General features: G+C 42.7%; 1 protein-coding gene across 15 annotated transcripts in view; it reads left to right on the top strand.

The window, feature by feature from the left end:
- The window catches only part of LOC140481586 (dedicator of cytokinesis protein 9-like), a 342,162-nt gene that overhangs the window by 315,616 nt on the left and 6,718 nt on the right, over positions 1 to 19,828 (top strand). For all 15 annotated transcript variants that reach the window (XM_072578032.1, XM_072578034.1, XM_072578030.1 and 12 more), the window contains 5 exons: positions 1,163 to 1,309; positions 4,293 to 4,503; positions 12,934 to 13,124; positions 15,494 to 15,594; positions 18,228 to 18,366. In XM_072578032.1, coding sequence (XP_072434133.1) covers positions 1,163 to 1,309; positions 4,293 to 4,503; positions 12,934 to 13,124; positions 15,494 to 15,594; positions 18,228 to 18,366 — 789 coding nt within the window. The remainder of the gene's footprint in view (positions 1 to 1,162; positions 1,310 to 4,292; positions 4,504 to 12,933; positions 13,125 to 15,493; positions 15,595 to 18,227; positions 18,367 to 19,828) is intronic.

Here is a 19,828-nt window from a genome sequence, read left to right as displayed (position 1 = left end):
GGTTTTTGTCAGTCTATCAAGAATGCACATTTTTCATATTTCACGAAATTCTTAAACATCACTCATACTCAGTGCAATGATAGCTGAATATCTGTCTGTACTTCAGACTGGTTTAATTCCATGTACCTAATGTAATATGCCCAACTGTTCCTCCTTCTGTGTGTGCCTTCCCTCGCTGCTATTTGTGATATTTGTTTTATGGCGGGTCCTGAAGGTGACCTGAATCTACACAAAACATGAGCTGAGCCACACACATGGACTGCTTTTGAGGGCCAGTGTTACTGAGGTATTGAGAGCATTATAGCCGCTGACAGGTTTGTGTAGTTTGGCAAAAGACTCGCTTATCATTTTGGAGACACAGTACTTTCATCATCCAGGAACCAATCCTTATTAAAGACAGGTGACTGAAAACTCTGACACTGCCCGCTTGTCTGTCCCTGCCACTAATTCTCAGAGGGCAGAATTGCACCCAACAGCATTACAATTGATCCTCCACTTAATAGCAAAAATGGGAAGAATTAGCCTGGAATCTTCCCACTAAACAAAATCGACCATTTACATTCTGTAGCAAACATTAAAGGGTGACATGGTGTTGACCATCAGTTTGTTGTGTTTTTGTAAAATTCCTTTTCTGCATAATTTTAATTAACTTGGTTGCTGAGTCTATTTCGTGAGTTGTGAATAATTCCGTGTGTTGGAACCCCCCTTCTGACCAAGCTGTGCCAGTCTAATGTTCTCAACCTCTACTAACCTGAAAAGCAGGACCAGTTGTTGCTGTGTAAAACAGGCACCAAGTTCTCATTTTATTATCACTCCGGAATAAAAATGAGACCTGGATTCTTCTCCCCAAAGAAACTAGAAAAGCGTATCAATTTAAAAAAAAACAAAATTATTTGGTAATATGGCATTGGCAAGATTGGACATGTGGCTGAGATGACAATCAATATAATTTTACAGCCATTGACTTCATTTCCTTCCTTTTAAAAAAAATTCAGAACCACTTGGCCTTAATAGTGCACTTGGGGGAGTTCGGAGAATCTTTTGTTTGCCTTTGTTTGTCGTTTTCAGACTTTTGAGTTGACCTTGTTTCATTGCTTCATGCATCTGCTTGTGAGTGCTTTTCACATGTCAACCTGGCTTACTTCCCTGTCACTTTTAACAGGGGTTCTTTGAGGATGAGGACGGCAAGGAGTACATTTACAAAGAGCCAAAACTGACCCAGCTGTCTGAGATATCGCAGCGACTTCTGAAACTTTACTCAGACAAATTTGGCTCCGAGAATGTGCGGATGATCTACGATGATGGGAAGGTAGGGAGAGCAGCATTTTAAACTGTTTGCTTTTCTGTGAGCACTTTCTTATCTTTTACCTTTTGCAATCTGTTGCTTTCGTGATGCATTTCTCCCCTTCAGCACTGAGTCAGGTTACCTCCCAGGAGTTTCCAAAACTTCAATATATCTGAAAGATTTAGGAGGGTCAAATACTTCAACCAGCATGACTCAATGCTTAAGCTTGAAATATGTGGTAGACAAACAGGAGGCTGGGAGAACACAGAAAACCAGGTAGCATCAGGCAGTGGAGAAGTCAACATTTCGGGTGTAACCCTTCTTCAGGGCTGAAGAAGGGTTACACCCGAAACATTGAATTCTCCACCTTCTGATGCTGCCTGCCTTGCTGTGTTCTTCCAGCCTCCTGCTGTCTACCTTTGATTCCAGCATCTGCAGCCTTTGTCTCGAAGCTGGATTAAAATATGTAGCAGGCTTAAGGTAAATTTTACTCTAGTGATTAGGTAAATCTAGTCTAGTTGGCAAAAGACTTTCCAGAAAAAACTCTGCAATAATAAAAACCTACCACTGCTCTGTCCTTGGTAAGAAGAGTTAACAGGTTAACCTTCCCGCATCATCAGAATCTCTTTGCCATGGACTTACATTGACCTTTCAACCACTGTAAAGGGAAGGACAGCACAGGCATGAGATCTCCACACCTGCTCCAAACCACACACCGTCCTGACTCAGAACCAGATTGCTGTCCCTTCACTGTTGATGGGTCAGATTTCTGGAGCTGCTGTCCTAACAAGACGGCGGATGTACCAACACAACATGGACTGCCGTGGTTTTAGATTAGATTACTTACAGCGTGGAAATAGGCCCTTTGGCCCAACAAGTCCACACCGACCCTCCGAAGAGCAACCCACCCAGACCCATTCCCCTACATCTAACTCTACAGGCAATTTACCATGGCCAATTCACCTAACCTGCACATTTTTGGACTGTGGGAGGAAACTGGAGCACCCGGAGGAAACCCACACAGACACGTGGAGAATGTGCAAACTCCACACAGACAGTTGCCTGAGGCAGGAATTGAACCCAGGTCTCCGGTGCTGTGAGGCAGCAGTGCTAACCACTGTGCCACCGTGCTGCACTAAAGAAGACAATTCACCATCTCCTACTTCAGTGGCAGTTACAGATAGGCAACAAATGCTGGTCTGGTCAGTGATGCCTGTACCCCAAAAATAAGTAAAAGAAAAGCTCCCTTCACTTGTGATGTGAAGGTGCACTTAGGCTCTACCTGTCAGTCAACAACAACTCGCATTTATATGTCACCATGACTGTAGTAAAATCTCCCATGGCACTTCACAGGTACTATACTAAATAAAATTTAACACCAAATGGCACAAGATGATATCAAGGCAGGTGAAAAAAAGCTTGCTTGAAGATGTAGTTTTTAAGGAGCATGTTCAAGGAGGGGAGAGATGGCTGGACGTTTAATGTATGATCCACATGGCCTCGGCACATGAAAGCACAGTCACCGGTGGGGGATTGGAGGCTTCAGCAGTGGCAGAACCAGAGGACTGTGGAAATCAGAGCCACAGGAATTTGGAGATGATTCCCTCACCAGTTAGAAAATGGCAAATTGCACCATTCTCTGGGTGTTTATTTAGATAAAAGGGATATCATGGTGTCACAGATGGTGTTACAGCATAGAACGAGACTATCTGGCTCACCATGTCTGTATTAGCTCGCTAAGCAATTCACTTGGTACCAATCTCCCACCTGCTCCCGAGAGCCCAGCATATCTTACTTCCTTTTAGATTACAGCCCCAATTACCTTTTGAATGCATTTCTTATTTTAACCATTTACTGCATGAATAAAGCTTTATACATCAACCTCAAACTCATCCCAAAGTCCCTTTCTGTCCCCATAGCTCAGTATCAATCCCATACAAACCGGTTTCCTCATTCACTCCTCATGACACAGAATGAATCTAAAACTAATCCCATTGTCCTGCTTTCCCAACACAACCCTGTATCAGTCTTAAATTATTCCCAATGGCCCGATGTCTCCCCATTGAAATGAATCCCACAGAGCCCCCTCTCATTGCCATACTGCATTCACTGTATCAATGCCCAAACTAATCCCACGGTCCTGCTCGCTCCCAAATCTGCTCTTAGCCTCCTTTTCTCTAAGGCAATGCAGCCCCAACATTTCCAATCTATCTTTATTCCTGAATTTCCTCAATCTTTCCAACATTCTCATGAATCTTTTCTGAATTGTCCCCAGTTCCTTTATATCTTCCTTCGTGTGCAGAGCTCTTGTTATTTGTAATATATTGTTCAAAAGTGCTTTACAGTTAATTATATTTCAACAGTGTAGTGACTTTTAATGTAGCCAGGCATGGTCTCCAGCCATTGGATCTTAGAGCAGAAAGTGGCCATTTGACCCATCGTGCCAGTGCTATCTCTTTGGATAGGTTATCCAGTTAATCCTCTTTCTCCTGTTCATTTTCTGTAGCCCACAATATTTTTACTTCTCCGTGTGCTTAGTGTCAGTATATGTCATAGCTCTGTCTGGATTCTTTCACTGTCCTTCTCAATTGTTACTGCAATTTGGCATTTCTTTTCATCTGCAAACTTTGAAATGAGTCCCTCCATCCTCCAATCTGGGTGATTTAATGTGTTTGTAGAAAGAACGGTGGTTCCTCCATCGATCATTAGACAGTTGACACAACCCAGTTGTCTTTAGCCCAAATAACAGTCATTCACCATGCAAGTGTCAAGTGGGAGAAATGGCTAGTTAGTCTCCTGTTAGAGTAAGGCTGAACCTATTAGGAAGGTTGCATCTCTCAACATAAAAGAGAATTTACATTTGCATAGTGCCAAAGCTGAGGTGCTTTTGTTTATACTTCAGTCTCTGTTTATTATGTTGGGAGAGATATGTTCCTCTGTCAAATTGTTAATTTGCCCTTGACGTAACAGCACAGATTACATATACTCCAATATCTTTTTGAAACAGGTCAATCCAAAAGACTTGGATTCGAAGTATGCCTACATCCAAGTGACATACGTGACTCCATATCTTGAGGAGAAGGAGTTGCTGGACAGAAAAACAGATTTTGAGAAAAGTCACAATATTCAGCGGTTTGTGTTTGAGATGCCATTCACCATTTCTGGAAAGAAACAGGGAGGAGTTGAGCAACAGTGCAAGAGGAGAACAATTTTAACAAGTAAGTCTCATCTTTTATTGCTTTGTCATGCCCTAGAATAAAATCCCTTCCCCAAACTTGTGCTCGCTGACCTAGATTCTGTCCTGCCTCACTTTTTTAAATTCTCATCCTTTATTTCAAATCCGCATATTGACTCCACCTGTCAAATCTCTACAATGTCCAACAGTACTCCAAGCTGACTAGGTACTGCTGCAGTTCCGACTTGCTAATGATCCTCAGTTGTCAACACTGCTCTGTTGTTGACCATACCATCAGTTGTGGGTCCTAATCTCCACAATCATCACTGACTTGAGGGAATACATGCTGGATCCTTACACACCAGTCTACTTCCCCACATCCAGCACTTTATCATTGTCAGGAGACATCCAGTATTCATCTGAAGCAGTAGAGTGTTCAGCAGCCGTTCTTGGCTTAGATGAGTTGTCTGGATATTACTGTTAGCAAGGAGAGTGCTGACAGCACAAGCCTAGTACACACAGAGCTTTGTATGTCTCATTCGTTTGTTCACACTCAGCCTCTCAGCACTGACGTGACAGTTGTGCCTTGGTACTAATTTTAGCCTTGAGGGGATTTCTGGTCACTGTTGAACTGAGGTACCTGAAGCTGTTGACTACCTCCAGAATGAGGTGTCAAGAGTTGTTTGAGGGTGGTAGTACTTCGCATTTATCTGCATTTAATTGAATTTGTAGATGAAGAAAAGTCAAGTTTGACTTGAAACCTTAACCCTGTTTCTCTCTTCACAGTTTCTGCTGATTATTTTAAACTAGTTTTATTTCAACGTTGCTATTATTTCCCATTCTGATAACCTCCATTTACCTTTCTGAAGCTTTCACTGTTGCCCCTTACCACATCTCCTCAGCAAATTTAGATACACCATTCAAGTTGAACATGAATAAAAGTGAACCTAAGATGTGCATCTTTTCTAATCAAGTGCAACAGTCTCTTAACCCTGACTCTTGTATCTTAACAATTAGCTAATTTTCTAGTCAGAGTGCTGCCTATTCCTCTGAAGGTATAGATCTGTATTTTTTCTAACTGGTCTCCAATGAGACATCTTTAACAAATCTGTGCTGGCAGCCTTTGATTGGTCAGCTCCTGTTGAAAATTGTGTAGATGCTACATTATATACCAAGAGAGTCTATCTGAGGGAAGCAACATTAGATGCAAGAACAAAAACAGGATTTGCTGGATAAGCTCAGCTCAATTTGACCAGGTATTTGCTAAAACACGTTTCCACATTAGATGCAAGAATATTGAGGGAGAATTACACAATATATTTACAACTTGTTTAATCCCGAGGGCAATTATGGTTGACGTTGCCGGTGACACCCACATCTTGTGATTTAATTTTTAAAAACTCGATAAAAGTGTCTTGGGGAACTGATAATAATTGATGGTAAACATTAAATCAGAAGGAAATCATGAGAAGGACATGCATTTTTATAGTTTTTGTGACTTCAAGCACTCTTAAAGTACTTTACAGTCGGTGCAGTGTTTTTGAAGTGTAGTCACTGTTGTAATGTAGAAAACAAGGTGATCTATGCACCGAACAATCTTTCTCAATCATGCATTACAGTTGGGTAATTTAAGAGCCTTGCCTGAGTCCAATGTCTGGTTTTGCTATGAAATGATGTCAAGTTGATGGTCTTAGCTTTATCTAATGCACAGAAACTTCATGTATAAAATGCCATAACGAGTGCTGACATGATTAATTGATGACTCCCTATAAAAATTCTTAACTCTATATTTTTATAGTTCCATATACTTGAGTATTCATTTAAATTAATCTAATTAGCTTGTGCATGTATGTACTTATCAGTTGTCACTTGTTGTCAAAATTCACTGATTCCATGGAAACTGTTTATTTGTTTATCCCTAGATGTGATTTATATTTATTTCCTCCTTACTGTTCTCCCAATCTTGGCACACAATGCCATAAAGCTGCTGTCCTATATTGTTTCCTCAGCCTCAATACGCTAAATGCAGGGGAGACGGTGGCATAGTGGTAAAACCAACTCGGAAACCTTAGTTAGTTCTGTGGAAACTTGAGTTCAAATTCCAAGCATGGAAGCTGGTGGAATTGAATTTCAATTTAAAGGAACTCTGCAGTTTGAAAGCTAGTTTTGATTATGGTGATTGTGAAACTGTCATCGATTTGTTGTAAGTCAAAAAAAAGCTCCACCTGGTTCACAAACCTCTTTCAGGAAAAGAAGTTGGGCATTTGTGTTCGCTCTGGCTGCTGTGACTGCATCTTCACAGCAATGTGATTGACCCTTAACTGCCCCCTGAATCACCCTTGCAAGCCACTCCTTTCAAGGCCAATAAGGGTTGAGCCACTTATATTGACCTTGTCAGTGATATCCACATCCCAAGAAAGACTTTTTAAAAAATGCTTACTTGTTTTCTTAAATTCTCCAATTGCCTCATCTGCTTTAGTGACTTCTGCCAACATTTCAGCTCCATCTGCACCCTTCAATCCTCTGACCCTGATTTGATCCCTTCACCCCACCACTGGTGATTAAAGCTTCTAATTACGCTGACCCAACTCCTGGAATTCCTCCATATTCATCTACATCTCTTTTTCTAAACATAATACTCCTCTCTCACTCACTCTTGATAGTGAAGTACTCTTGTACCTGCAGTGCAGCCTCACAGCCCCAAGGACCAGGGTTCAGTTCCAGCCTCGGGTGACTGTCTGTGTGGAGTTTTCACATTCTCCCTGTGCCTGCGTGGGTTTCCTCCCACAGTCCAAAGATGTGCACGTTAGATGGGTTGGCTATGCTAAATTGCCCATCGTGTCCAGGGATGTGTAGGTTAGGTGGATCAGTCATGGAGAATGCAGGATTACAGCGATAGGGTAGGGCTGAGAGTCTAGGTGAGATGCTCTTGTAGCAAGTTGGTGTGGACTTGTTGGGCCAAATGGCCGGTTTCCACACTGTAGGCATTCTATATTCTATTGTGCGACCTATGATCAGAAAGTAACAAAGAAAATATGACTACTCACCACAGTCACAATTGAAAAGAGGCAAAAGAATTGAGATGAAACAGACTGCGCCTCTTTTTCTTCCTACAAGACAATGCTGAAGGGTGACCTGATAGAGGTCTTTAAATTATGAAATGGCTTGATAGGGTAGACGTAATGGACTAGGCAAAAGTGAGTACTGCAGATGCTGGAAACCAGAGTTTATTCCTGATGAAGGGCTTTTGCCCAAAACATCGATTTTCCTGCTCCTCGGATGCTGCCTGACCTGCTATGCTTTTCCAGCACCACTCTGATCTAAACGTAATGGACATCCTCTTCTTTTTTTTTCTCTCCCTCATAAATATTTTAAGACAGTCAAACATGGGGAGTGGTGCTCAGGCCAAGTGGGAAGCCTGTCAGCTTTTGCTGCATGGGCTTGTGTTCGGTAAGGGGTGGAGAGCTCATGAGGTGTGCCAGCCTGGCCCAGCCTTCCTTCATTCCTGGTGAAGGGCTTTTGCCCAAAATGTCAATTTTCCTGCTCCTCGGGTGCTGCCTCACCTGCTGTGCTTTTCCAGCACCACTCTGATTTCCAGCATCTGCAGTCCTCACTTTTGCCCAACCTCCTTACCATCCTCCACTTCAAATACTGGCTGTAGTCCCAGTAGTGGCTACCACTCTCACCTGGCACTGCTGAGTCTACAGGGCTGTCAGCCAATCAGACTGGCACCACCCCCCTCAGATGGGGCAACCTCCCCAAATGGGATAGATTCTTGCTCTGAGCCAGAGAACGCCCCGCTGAGTGTAAAACAGCAACAGAGCATCTGGCTTTCTCCTCAGTGGACTCCCAACAGATATTCAGCCAGAATAGTTGAACTGGAAACCCGCACAGTCCAGCTCATGAGCTTAAATGATGAAAAGGTCAGTCAGAAAAGTAGACTTCAAGTACTTTAATGGAGGAAAGTGAAATTAAGAGGCAGGGATGGAGTTCTGGAGCTTGGAGGCCCAGTTAGCTGAAGGCACAGCACCAGTGTTTAAGCCAAATTAGAGGAGCACAGAGTTATCAGAGGGATGCGAAGCTGGAGGGGATTACAGAGGTAGGAAGGCACAAGGTATGTTTGTAAACAAGGATAAGAGTCTTAGAATCAAGTCATTGCTTGATATTATTAATAGAAAAGGCAAGAGGATTGTTCACCTCCGATTAAAAGGGACTAGAGTATAAAATTGGGAGGTTTTGTTAGTGCATTAGTCAGACCATTGCTGCAATACTATGAGCAGTTTTGGTTCACTTCTCTAAGGATAGATTTACTGGCATTGGAAGCAGTGCAGAGAAGGTTCACTAGGCTGCTCCCTGCTATGGAAGCACTGTCTTATCGGGCAAGTTTGAGTAAGAAAGGTAGTTTCCCCTTGTGGGAGAGTCTGGGACCAGCGGGCATAAGAGAGAGATGAGGAGAAATCTCTTCTCTGAGGTTAGTGAATCTGTGGAATTCCTTACCACAGAGAGCCATAGAGGTTGGGTTATTAAGTCTGATGTGGACAGAGTTTCAATCTGGGGAAAAGGCAGGAAAGTGGATTTGAGGATTATCAGATCAGCTATGACCTTATGGAATAGCAGAGTAAACTCAATGAGCTGAATGGCCTATTTCTGTGAGCTAATGTAGGTCAGCAAATAGGTTAGCTAGCGTGTTGTTAGCCAAGACCTGGGTATTAGCGTTTTGGATGACCTGACCTCCAGTCTGGAGCATAGAGTAATAGAATCCAGCCGTGAGTGCAATAATCAAAGTCTTGCAGTTCAGAAGAGGGTATAAAGCAGAAACCAACTTTAAGGAGGCAGTGAAGTTGTATATTTTAATCACAATATGTAGCTATCCAGTTGGAATTAAGTTACTGAGCTGTTTCATTTGGACTCGATTGAACTAGATTAAAGGACAGAAAATGTTCAGTCTTTGACTCACTTTTTTCTCAGACCTTAATCACTTGTACAGTTCCATTTGTTGCTGATCCATAGATAATCAGTTGGTGGAACCAGTTTTATGATGTGGAGGCTGTTGTCTGAATTAACAGTTCACAGAGCAAGGTCACAAAAGATTCAGACTGAAGTACCATAAAACGCAAAGGCTTTGAATGCTCAATTGCTGTGGGAATAATTCATATCTGATATACAGCACCTTCTAAAGTTCAGCTAATAGCTCCTGCATTTCAGAGTTTACTTCTCAAATTTTTGTTTTCAGCGCAAAGGACCACACCCAGAAGGGAGGCCTCAGTCCGTCAGAACTGAATAATGCCCTTGTGTGTGCTTTCATGTGGTATTGTCCAGAGCTCAATTAGCTTGAATTGACTTCATGGGGTGGGTCATTTCTTCTTAGTATTCAAGGTGAAGCTGACCATGTCTGTCTCCTGGGGTGTTGGGTAAGTGTCTGTTAGATTTGAAGGGTCCTGTAAAACCAACCAACACTCAGAAGGTCAAAAATCATACAACATCGGGTTATAGTCCAATAGGTTTATTTGTTGGACTATAATCCAGTGTCATGAGATTTTTGACTTTGTCCGTCCCGGTCCAACACCGGCATCTCCACATCGACACTGAGAAGGGTCGACTACAAATCAGACAGGGCACTGCAAGCAGAGATTTGGATTTTGGGTGAATTGCTGGCTTGGGTTTTTTTTCTCAGCCTCTGAGGTGTGCTTTCCTTCAAAGGAAGCCACATTTAGTGGAGCAATTCTGGACGAGCTACTCCTGAACTTGAAGTTGATACAAAGGCTTCCGAGGGAAGCCTCTAGACCTTCCTGATAGCACTTCCTTTGACCGCCATGAGAATGCATCCAAACCTGAGCTCTCCTTTGACAATTTGCTTTGGTTAAATGAGTGTTAGGCATTCCAAATCTTTGATCATTTCAACCCAGTTGTGACTTCCTCAGTATGGAGTTTAGAAGAATGAGGAGAATTGCATAGGAACTTTTAAAACTCTAACAGGACTCGACAAGATAAGATGTTCTTGATGTTGGTGAGTCCAGAACCAGGGATCATAGTTTAAGGATAAAAGAAAGCCTTTCAGGTCTGAGATGATGAGAGAGTGATGAGGCTGTGGAATTCACGACCACAGAAAATGGTTAAGGGCAAAACATTGCGTTTTCAAGAAGACAGTAGATATAGCTGTTGTAACTGAAGAGATCTAAGGAAATGGGGAGAGAGCAGGTTTAGGGTGTTGAGGTTGATCAGCCTTGATCATACTGAATGACAGAGTGGACTTGAGGAGTCGAATGACTTACTCCTGCTCCTATCTTCTGTATTTCAATGCATTTGTCAGCACACATTCTTTGAGCAGAGTTGATCCCTAGGTTTGATGCTATTGGTAAGAGTAGGGCCATGAGGTTACAAATGGTGGCTGAATACAATTCTGCTGCTGATAATGGCTCACAGTGCTTCATGAAGGCCCAGTCTCGAATTGCTAGGTCTGTTTGAAATCTAACCCGTTCAGCATGCTATTGGTGCCACACAGTATGGTGGAACATATCCTCAATGTGTAGGCGGGACTTTGTCTCCACGCCGACTGTGTGGTGGTCAGCTCAAGTGACACTGTCAGGGACAGATGCATCTATAACAGGTAGATTGGCAAGATAAGGTCGATGTTCCCTGTTGTTGGTTACTTGACCACTTGCTGCAGGCCCATTTGAGCAGCAGTGTCCTTTAGGACTCGACCAGCTTGTTCAATAGTTACTTACCAGGTAACTGTTAATAATTGACAGAGTACCTTCTGTGCCCTTGCTATTCTCTGCGTTCCTTCCAAATAGTGATCCGCATGAAAAGAACTGATTCATCAGCCAAGGGGACTAGTAGGTAGTAATCAGCAGAGGGTTTACTTGTCCATGTTTGATCTCAAAACATGGGACTTCATGAGATTCAGAGTCAATGTTGAAGATTCCCAAAGCAGGTCACTGCCAACTACATACCACTATGCTGCCAGCTCAGGCATGGTAATCATTATATAATCCCTACAGTGTGGAAGCAGGCCATTTAGCCCATCAAGTCTGCACCCAGACTCTACAGAACATCCCACCCAGATGACCCCATTACCTACCCTGTCCCCATAACCCTACATTTCCCATGGCCAATCCACCTAGGCTGTGCATCCCTGGATACTATAGGGCAATTTAGTGTGGCCAGTCCGCCCAAAATGCACATCTTTGAACTGTGGGAGGAAACCAGAGCACCTATAGGAAACCCACACAGATGCAGGTAGAATGTGCAGATACCACACAGTTACCCAAGGGTAGAATCGAACCCGCATCCCTGGTGCTGTGAGGCAGCAGCGCTAGCCACTGAGCCATCATGCTGGGCCCTTTTCTCTCCGGTATGATACCATGTGAATGACTGTCAGGCTGTTGCTTGACTAGTCAGTGGAACATCTCTAACAATTTTGGCACAAGCCCCCAGGTGTAATAATGAGGACTTTACTGGATTGGCCCGACTGTGTGCTACTGTTATTTCTGGGGCTTTGATGATACTCTGAGGCCCAGCTGGTTTCTTTCCTTCTTTCCGACTTTGTAGCAGTTAGATACAAGAGAGTGGCTTACTTGTCCATTTCAAAGGGCAGCTATGAATCAACCACTTTGCTGTGAGTCTGGAGTCACATTTAGGCCAGACTGGGTAAGGACAGATGATTTCAATCCCTAAAGGACATTATTGAACCAGATAGGATTTTGTTGGGCTAATGGTAATTCCAGACTTGTATTGTTTGATCTCCAGTTTCACCACCAACCGATGGGAATCAAACCAGTCCATTAGCCTGGGTTTCTGGATTTCTAGGCCAGTGACAATATTGCTACTCCACTGTCTGCTCCCTTATGTGGTTCATTGTTAAATTTTGCTTTACAAATCTCCTTGAGACATTTAATTACATTTGAAGTTCTCATATGGAGGTGGTTGTTTTTTTCTTTATACTGCATGTTAATTTGGGATGGCTGAAGTAGCATTGCTAGTAACTTTCTTACACTAGTCTGTCTGTATACCTTACCATCAGGAGAGCTGGTGACTACATAGCCTGAAATTATAGTGCATATCCTGAGCATTCAGAATAAAATTACCTGTCAATAATTTTTCCCTAATTCTGTCACTGTATTGACCGTTCACTGGGATTGTGGTTGGTCTGTGACTTAATTGTGTAAAACCTCTTGTCTCTCTGCCTGACCCTCAGAAGCCCTTAAAACCAAACTGTTTGAGCAAGTGTTCAGTCACCTCTCCTAATATCTCTTCCCATTCTGGAATAATTTGCAATATTTGGAATGCTAGATATGTGAATGGCATCTGTGTTGAAGATAGCCTGCAGAAAGTAATTAGCTGCATTTGTATGTCCACCTGGGAATATCTTTCATTCACAAGTTAGTGAAGTAATATGCCACTCATAAATGATTTTGCAATGTCACTGTTTGATAGAATGTTTCTGATGGAAATTATGTTCTCTCTTCATTAGCTACTCACTGCTTTCCCTACGTGAAAAAGCGCATCCCTGTCATGTACCAGCAGCATGTGGATATGAATCCCATTGAGGTGGCAATTGATGAAATGGGTAATAAAGTGACCGAGCTACAAATATTATGCTCCTCCTCAGATGTGGATATGATTAAGTTGCAACTGAAACTCCAAGGCAGTGTCATCGTGCAGGTGACTATCCTTTCTTGTATATAAATATAGAATGGAATTAAAGATTCCACTTTGGGTGCAGTTGAAAATTTGTGCACAAAATTTGCTTCAATTTCAGTGGTTAGTTACTGAACCACCTTAACTGGTCTCGTCAGTTTCCTGGGTGGCATGGTGGCTCAGTGGGTAGCACTGCTGCCTCCCAGCGCCAGGAACTGGGTTCGATTCCAACCTCGGGTGAATGTCTGTGTGGAGTTTGCATATTCTCCCCAGGTCTGCATGGGTTTCCTCTGGGTGCTCCGATTTCCTCCCACTATCCATAAATATGCAGGTTAGGTGAATTGGCCATACTAAATTGCCCATAGTGTTCAGGGATGTGTAGGTTAGGTGCATTAGTCAGAGATAAATATGGAGTTATAGGTTCAGGGAATGGGTCTGGGTGGGCTCCTCTTCAGAAAGTCGGTGTGGAATTGTTGGGCCGAATGGCATGTTTCCGCACTGTAAGGAATCCATTCTTAAAAAAAGCTTGCATGTGCACCTGGGAAATTGATTGCAGTTTGAAGAGCCACCCTAAAAGCATTGGAATTGGTGGAATCTCATAATTTAGACAAAGGAACTGATGCCAATTTTGTGAGTGATGTCTGATAAGACAAATGAACATGAGCGATTTTGGCTCAAATTCTCTTCTGTATGTAACTCCCCCATTCCTCGGGTTGTTTTAGCTTATAGTGCAATCAGGGTGAATTCCGAGCAAACTAATTAATTCCAGCAAGTGGGGAAATGAACAAGAATATATTTGGGATTTACAGGCTGGGTGTGATGTATCTACCAGCCTAGACTTGCAGCCATTCAATTATTCATCATAAAGCCTAGAGAATAATGTCTTTGTGAGCATTATATGGGGATGGATGTAGAGAGAAGAAAGAACCATATCCGGTGTGGAAGTAACAAAGAGTTCGAACAGTGAGACAGAGAGATGAGTGTTAACAGCAACAGTAAGGGAGTTATGCACATTGAATCAGGAACAGAGGTAGGCCATTCAGCCCCTTGAGCTTGCTTGACCATTCAATAAGATCATGGCTAATCTGATCATAGCTACAACTCCACACTCTGACCTGTCCCCTAATAACCTGAGATTCTTGACTAACAGATAAGTCCATATACATCTGCCTTAAAAATATTCATTGACTCTTTGTCCACCATTCTCTAAGTAAAAGAGTTCCACAGACACACAGTCCTTTTGAGAGAAGAAATGTTTGTTCACCTCCATCGTCAGGTCAGCCTTTATTTTTTAACTCTGTCCCCTAGTTCCAGTCCCTCTGACCTGACAAGTCCCTATAATGTTTTAGTTTTTCGGTAACTGCCTGTGTATGGCAACAAATAAGTTTCTGTCTGTTATCAGTAATGTTAGCAGTACAGACATGAATTCTCCATAACAAATTTTGAAATGAAGTGACAATTTTAAGAATATATTTTAAAGACGTATGAACTATAATTGGAATAGAGACGACACAAGGGGTGAGACAACTCTTTTTAATATGTATTTATGTGGGTCTCTATGTAATGTCATTGGTGGCACACATGCCCTGAGACATAATGTCCTGATTCATGGAAACTGCTGCTGATGTGGTCAGTGTCACCTGAGGCAGCAGTAGTCTTAGCAACAAACTGGATGGGCAGTGAATTTGGTGTCGGGCGGTGGGACTTAGAGAGTGGGGGAGTGGGACTGTTTGGATTGGAGTACCAGGATGGACTGCATGGGCCAAATGGCCTCCTCCTGTGATGTAATGACTCTACTGCTCCAAGTTCGACCCCAGGACTTGAGCTCAAAAATCAGAGCACATTACCAGAGCAGTGATGAGGGAGTGCGCCACAAAGCGTCGTTTTAAGTGAGCTGCTAAGCCAAAGCCCGATCTGCCCCTTTGGGAACATGTAAAAGATCAGTATTTTGAAGAGCAGGGTAAGTTCTCCATGGTGTCCTGGTCAATGTCTGTTCCTCAGTCAATATCACAAGAGCACATCACCTAGTTATTATCGCATTGTTGTGGGAGCTTGTAGTGTGCAGATTGACTGCTGCGTTTCCTGCTTTATGACAGAGGCCACATGTGGCTACTTCAAGATGTCTGCTGTTCATGGAAGGTACTGTATAAATACACGTCTATTTTTATTTAGGTAGATCTAGGCCAGACGTAGGTGCAAATATATAGTGTGGTAGTGAGAAATATATATTAGATATGTATATAATCTATATATCAAGAAAACATTATGTATGAATGGTAAGAGGCTTTGCTAACCATCTGTGACGTGTTTCAGATAAGAAATAGCGTAGGCTTTGCTCCAGTTATTGCTGTCACACAATAATGAACATAGTGTTTCTTTACTTATTCCTGTAGGTCAATGCTGGGCCATTAGCGTATGCCCGGGCATTCCTAGAAGAGGCCAATGTGAAAAAGTATCCAGACAACAAAGTGAAACAACTGAAGGAAGTGTTCAGGTAGTCCCAGCATTTCAGAGTTGTTATATTACAGAAGGGGACAAGTTAATTGGATGCCAATCACTCTTGGGATTGAAGATAACAAGAACTAGGAGCCGAAATGGACTGTCCAGTTCCTCCACCCTGTAATACAATCAGAACAAATCTTCACCTCAACTCTACTTTCCTGCCCCCTTCCATGATTGGCCCAGAGCTTGTCTATTTCAGGCTGAAATAAACCCATGTCGGAGCATCCACAACCTCCCGCGGCTCGAGAATTCCAAAGAGTCGCAACTATCTGAGTGAAGCAATTTCTCCTCATCTCAAACCAGTATGATGTCCCCTTATTCTGAAACTCTGTGCTTGTGTTCCAGATTGTGCAAATGTCAGGTTGGCTTTTACTGTGCCCTTATCAGCTGTGTTTACAGAACCCAGGTGCTCATCCTCATAGTCCAAGGGATGGGCAGGAGCCAAAACCAGCTACACCCTCACCATATTCAAAGAACGTCGGTGGTGGGCAGGTTGTTGAAGGGAATCCTGAGGGGCAGGATGCACATGTATTTGGAAAGGCAAGGACTGATTACGCATAGTCAACATGGCTTTGTGCATGGGAAATCATGTCTCACAAACGTGATTGAGTTTTTTGAAGAAGGAACAAAGAGGATTGATGCAGTAGATGTGATCTATATGGACTTCAGTAAGGCATTCGACAAGGTTCCCTATGGGAGACTGGTTCGCAAGGTTAGATCTCACGGGATACAGAACTGGCTCAAAGGTAGAAGACAGAGGGTGGTGGTGGAGGGTTGTTTTTCAGACTGGAGGCCTGTGACCAGTGGAATGCCACAAGGATCAGTGCTGGGCCCTCTACTTTTTGTCATTTACATAAATGATTTGGATGCGAGCATAAGAGGTACAGTTAGTAAATTTGCAGATGACACCAAAATTGGAGGTGTAGTGGACAGCGAAAAAGGTTACCTCTCATTACAACATGATCTGGACCAAATGGGCCAATGCGCTGAGAAGTAGCAGATGGAGTTTAATTCCGATAAATGCGAGGTGCTGCATTTTGGGAAAGAAATCTTAGCAGGACTTATACACTTAATGGTAAGGTCCTAGGGAGTGTTGCTGAAAAAAGAGACCTTGGAGTGCAGGTTCACAGCTCCTTGAAAGTGGAGTTGCAGGTAGATAGGATAGTGAAGAAGGCGTTTGGTATGCTTTCCTTTATTGGTCAAAGTATTGAGTACAGGAGTTGGGAGGTCATGTTGCAGCTGTACAGGACATTGGTTAGGCCACTGTTGGAATATTGCGTGCAATTCTGATCTCCTTCCTATTGAAAAGATGTTGTGAAACTTGAAAGGATTCAGAAAAGATTTACAAGGATGTTGCCGGGGTTGGAGGATTTGAACTGTAGGGAGAGGCTGAACAGGCTGGGGCTGTTTTCCCTGGAGCGTCGGAGGCTGAGGAGTGACCTTATAGAGGTTTAGAAAACTGAGGGTATAGATAGGATAAATAGACAAAGTCTTTTCCCTGAGGTAGGGGAGTCCAGAACTAGAAGGCATAGGTTTCGGGTGAGAGGGGAAAGATATCAAAGAGACCTAAGGGCCAACCTTTTCACGCAGAGGGTGGTACGTGTATGGAATGAGCTGCCAGAGGAAGTGGTGGAGGCTGGTACAATTGCAACATTTAAAAGGCATCTGGATGGGTATATGAATAGGAAGGGTTTGGAGGGATATGGGCTGGATGCTGGCAGGTGGGAGTAAATTGGGTTGGGATATCTGGTTGGCATGGACAGGTTGGACCAAAGGGTCTCTTTCCGTGCTGTACATCTCAATGACTCTAAATGCATCAAGGTTAATAATGCGCATCATCGATCTTAATGACCTGAACAATACACAGCCGGTGCCAATGTAGAGCTCGTGGGGACTGTTTGGAAGAAGTCACCAGGCTGGTTTTAAATGCCTCAGAGTAAAGGAAGGAGGGGACAGTTTATTCAGGGGTATTAGCGGCACCTAATACCCTGAATTCTGTCAATTCAGCACCGCCTAATTGACAGAAGCCCTGATTTTCTTCCTCTGTCACCATCCCCTGCTCTAGGATTCCTTCCCATCCTAAAACCTTGGACATATTTTCCCAGGGATGCCATGATGTTCCTTGCTTCACTTGCTGAGGTGCCACCAGTGCCCGCAACTGAGCTCTGGCATGGCTGGGAGTAATGGAGCTGCTGCCCAATCAGATTTGACCCAAGTTAAGAGTGGAGGTCCCACTACAATGTGTTATGGCTCACAGGTTCTGCTTGCAAGGAGCAAGTCAGCCTCCAGCCCTCCATGTCAAGCCTTCATAATCTTGTATGTATCAATGAGATCACCATTCCAGAGAGCATAAGATCCATTCATTCAGCCCCTCATCAGAGGGCAACCCTCATCCCAGGAATCAACTGATTGAACTTTCATTATATTGCTTTTGATGTATGCATATCCTAACTATGCAAGCTAGACGTGTTCCCAGTACTCCTAGTGGAATCTCACCAAAGCCCATTTAGCAGTTGCAAAGCTTTCCTATCCATGTATTTCATCCCCCTTGTGAGAAGGGCAAGAGTCATCTTGCCTTAACGTCAAATCATCTGCACATTGACAGGTTGCTTTCTGTGTTCCCAGGCAATTTGTTGAGGCTTGTGGGCAAGCCTTGATTGTAAATGAGCGTTTGATCAAAGAAGATCAGGTTGAATATCAAGAGGAAATGAAGGCAAACTATAGAGAAATGGTTCGGGAGCTCTCTGACATCATGCATGAACAGGTAAGATTGGCACAGAGCAAAACCTACCTCAGAGGATTAATTTTTTACATTGTCTCGAGGAAATAATTAAAGGACAATGTTGCTTTAAAATTTAAATCCGAATAACCATATGTTAAGTACTTGATTGTAAGAGGAGGTTAACATATTGGGTTCTGTTATAAATTAGAGTATACAACGCTACTAAGATCAAAAGCAAGGCAGTTTCATTACCCATTCATTCAGCTTCTACATACAAATAGAATCATTGCCTCATCTTGTAAATCTCTCAGCACTGAAGGAAGTCCTCCAGGCCATCGTGTCTGTGCGAGCATTTTGTAAGAACTGTATGGTTGGTCCCAAACTCTTCCTTTTTCACCAGAACCATGCAAATTTCTCCTTTGTATTAAGAAGAAACACAGTTCGTGATACTGGGAGAAGTTATCAGTGGCAGTTGACATACCCTTCTACTTTCTGGCAAGGAAGACTCTCTACCTTCTCATAGTCAGATCATCAGTTATCCAAGTAAAGTCAGACAATGTCCAGTATGTAGGATTAGTATGTCTGTGGCCAAAGCCCTGATACTGGGTGCCATCTTGGCTCTCACTTAAAAAGATTAATTTTCTGTCACATTTATTTGCTTCAGCCAAACCTTCTTGTTTCATTAGAGATTCACATTAACCTGCTTTCTCTGTGTTCTTTCCTTCTGAACACAAGAGCCTGAACACATCCGTGTGGATAATGGGAAATTCTGGGGCTTGTCATAAATCTGGTTCAGTGGGCTTTGCAGATTAGTTGCCATCTCACAAATTGTTTCGTAATTTTTTGTGTGGAAGGGAATGAATGACTATGTAATTTTAATATCAAGGTTAGTATCATATCATGTGTATGTACGATGACTCCAAACTGAACTGCTTCCTTGGAGGAAAGAAAATTTGCTTTATCCTTCTGTTTCAGTGCAGGAAAAGTTACTGAAAGTCAAAGGAATAGAAAAAGAGCAAACAAAAGCAACCCACATATTCTAAATTTATTGATCAGTGATCCTGTTCCCAAAGGTCATCATGACATGCATCAGTCAGTTCTGTAGTGCCTAAAAAACAAAGACAATTTGACCCTCCAGTTCCATACTTGTAAATACTCAGTTTCTGCTGAGAACAGCTTAGTGTCGTTAATTCCACATTTGATTCTTTGTGTGGTTAGTTAGTTTTGTTTTCCAGTTTGTACATTGTATGAGGATCATTGAAGCTGGATAGTTAGTTTCTTCTTTAAGTGTTAAGGCATGTGGAATTCAGCGGTGTGTTTGCACAGTAATATCTGAAATTGAATTCTTTATATACCTAACAGAGTACGTGCATAGCAATTGCAGGAATTGACAAGATTGATTTGTAAAATAAATGAACTGTATAAATGTCAGCATAAAATATGGTGAAGGTGTCTACATTGCACTAGAGTGAAATGATACCAGGCACTGTTATTTTAAAAGGCG

The sequence above is a fragment of the Chiloscyllium punctatum genome, chromosome 9 (assembly GCF_047496795.1).
Source record: "Chiloscyllium punctatum isolate Juve2018m chromosome 9, sChiPun1.3, whole genome shotgun sequence".
NCBI lineage: Eukaryota > Metazoa > Chordata > Chondrichthyes > Orectolobiformes > Hemiscylliidae > Chiloscyllium > Chiloscyllium punctatum.
The sequence above is the reverse complement of the archived record's forward strand: the minus strand, read 5'-3'. Positions and strand labels throughout refer to the sequence as shown.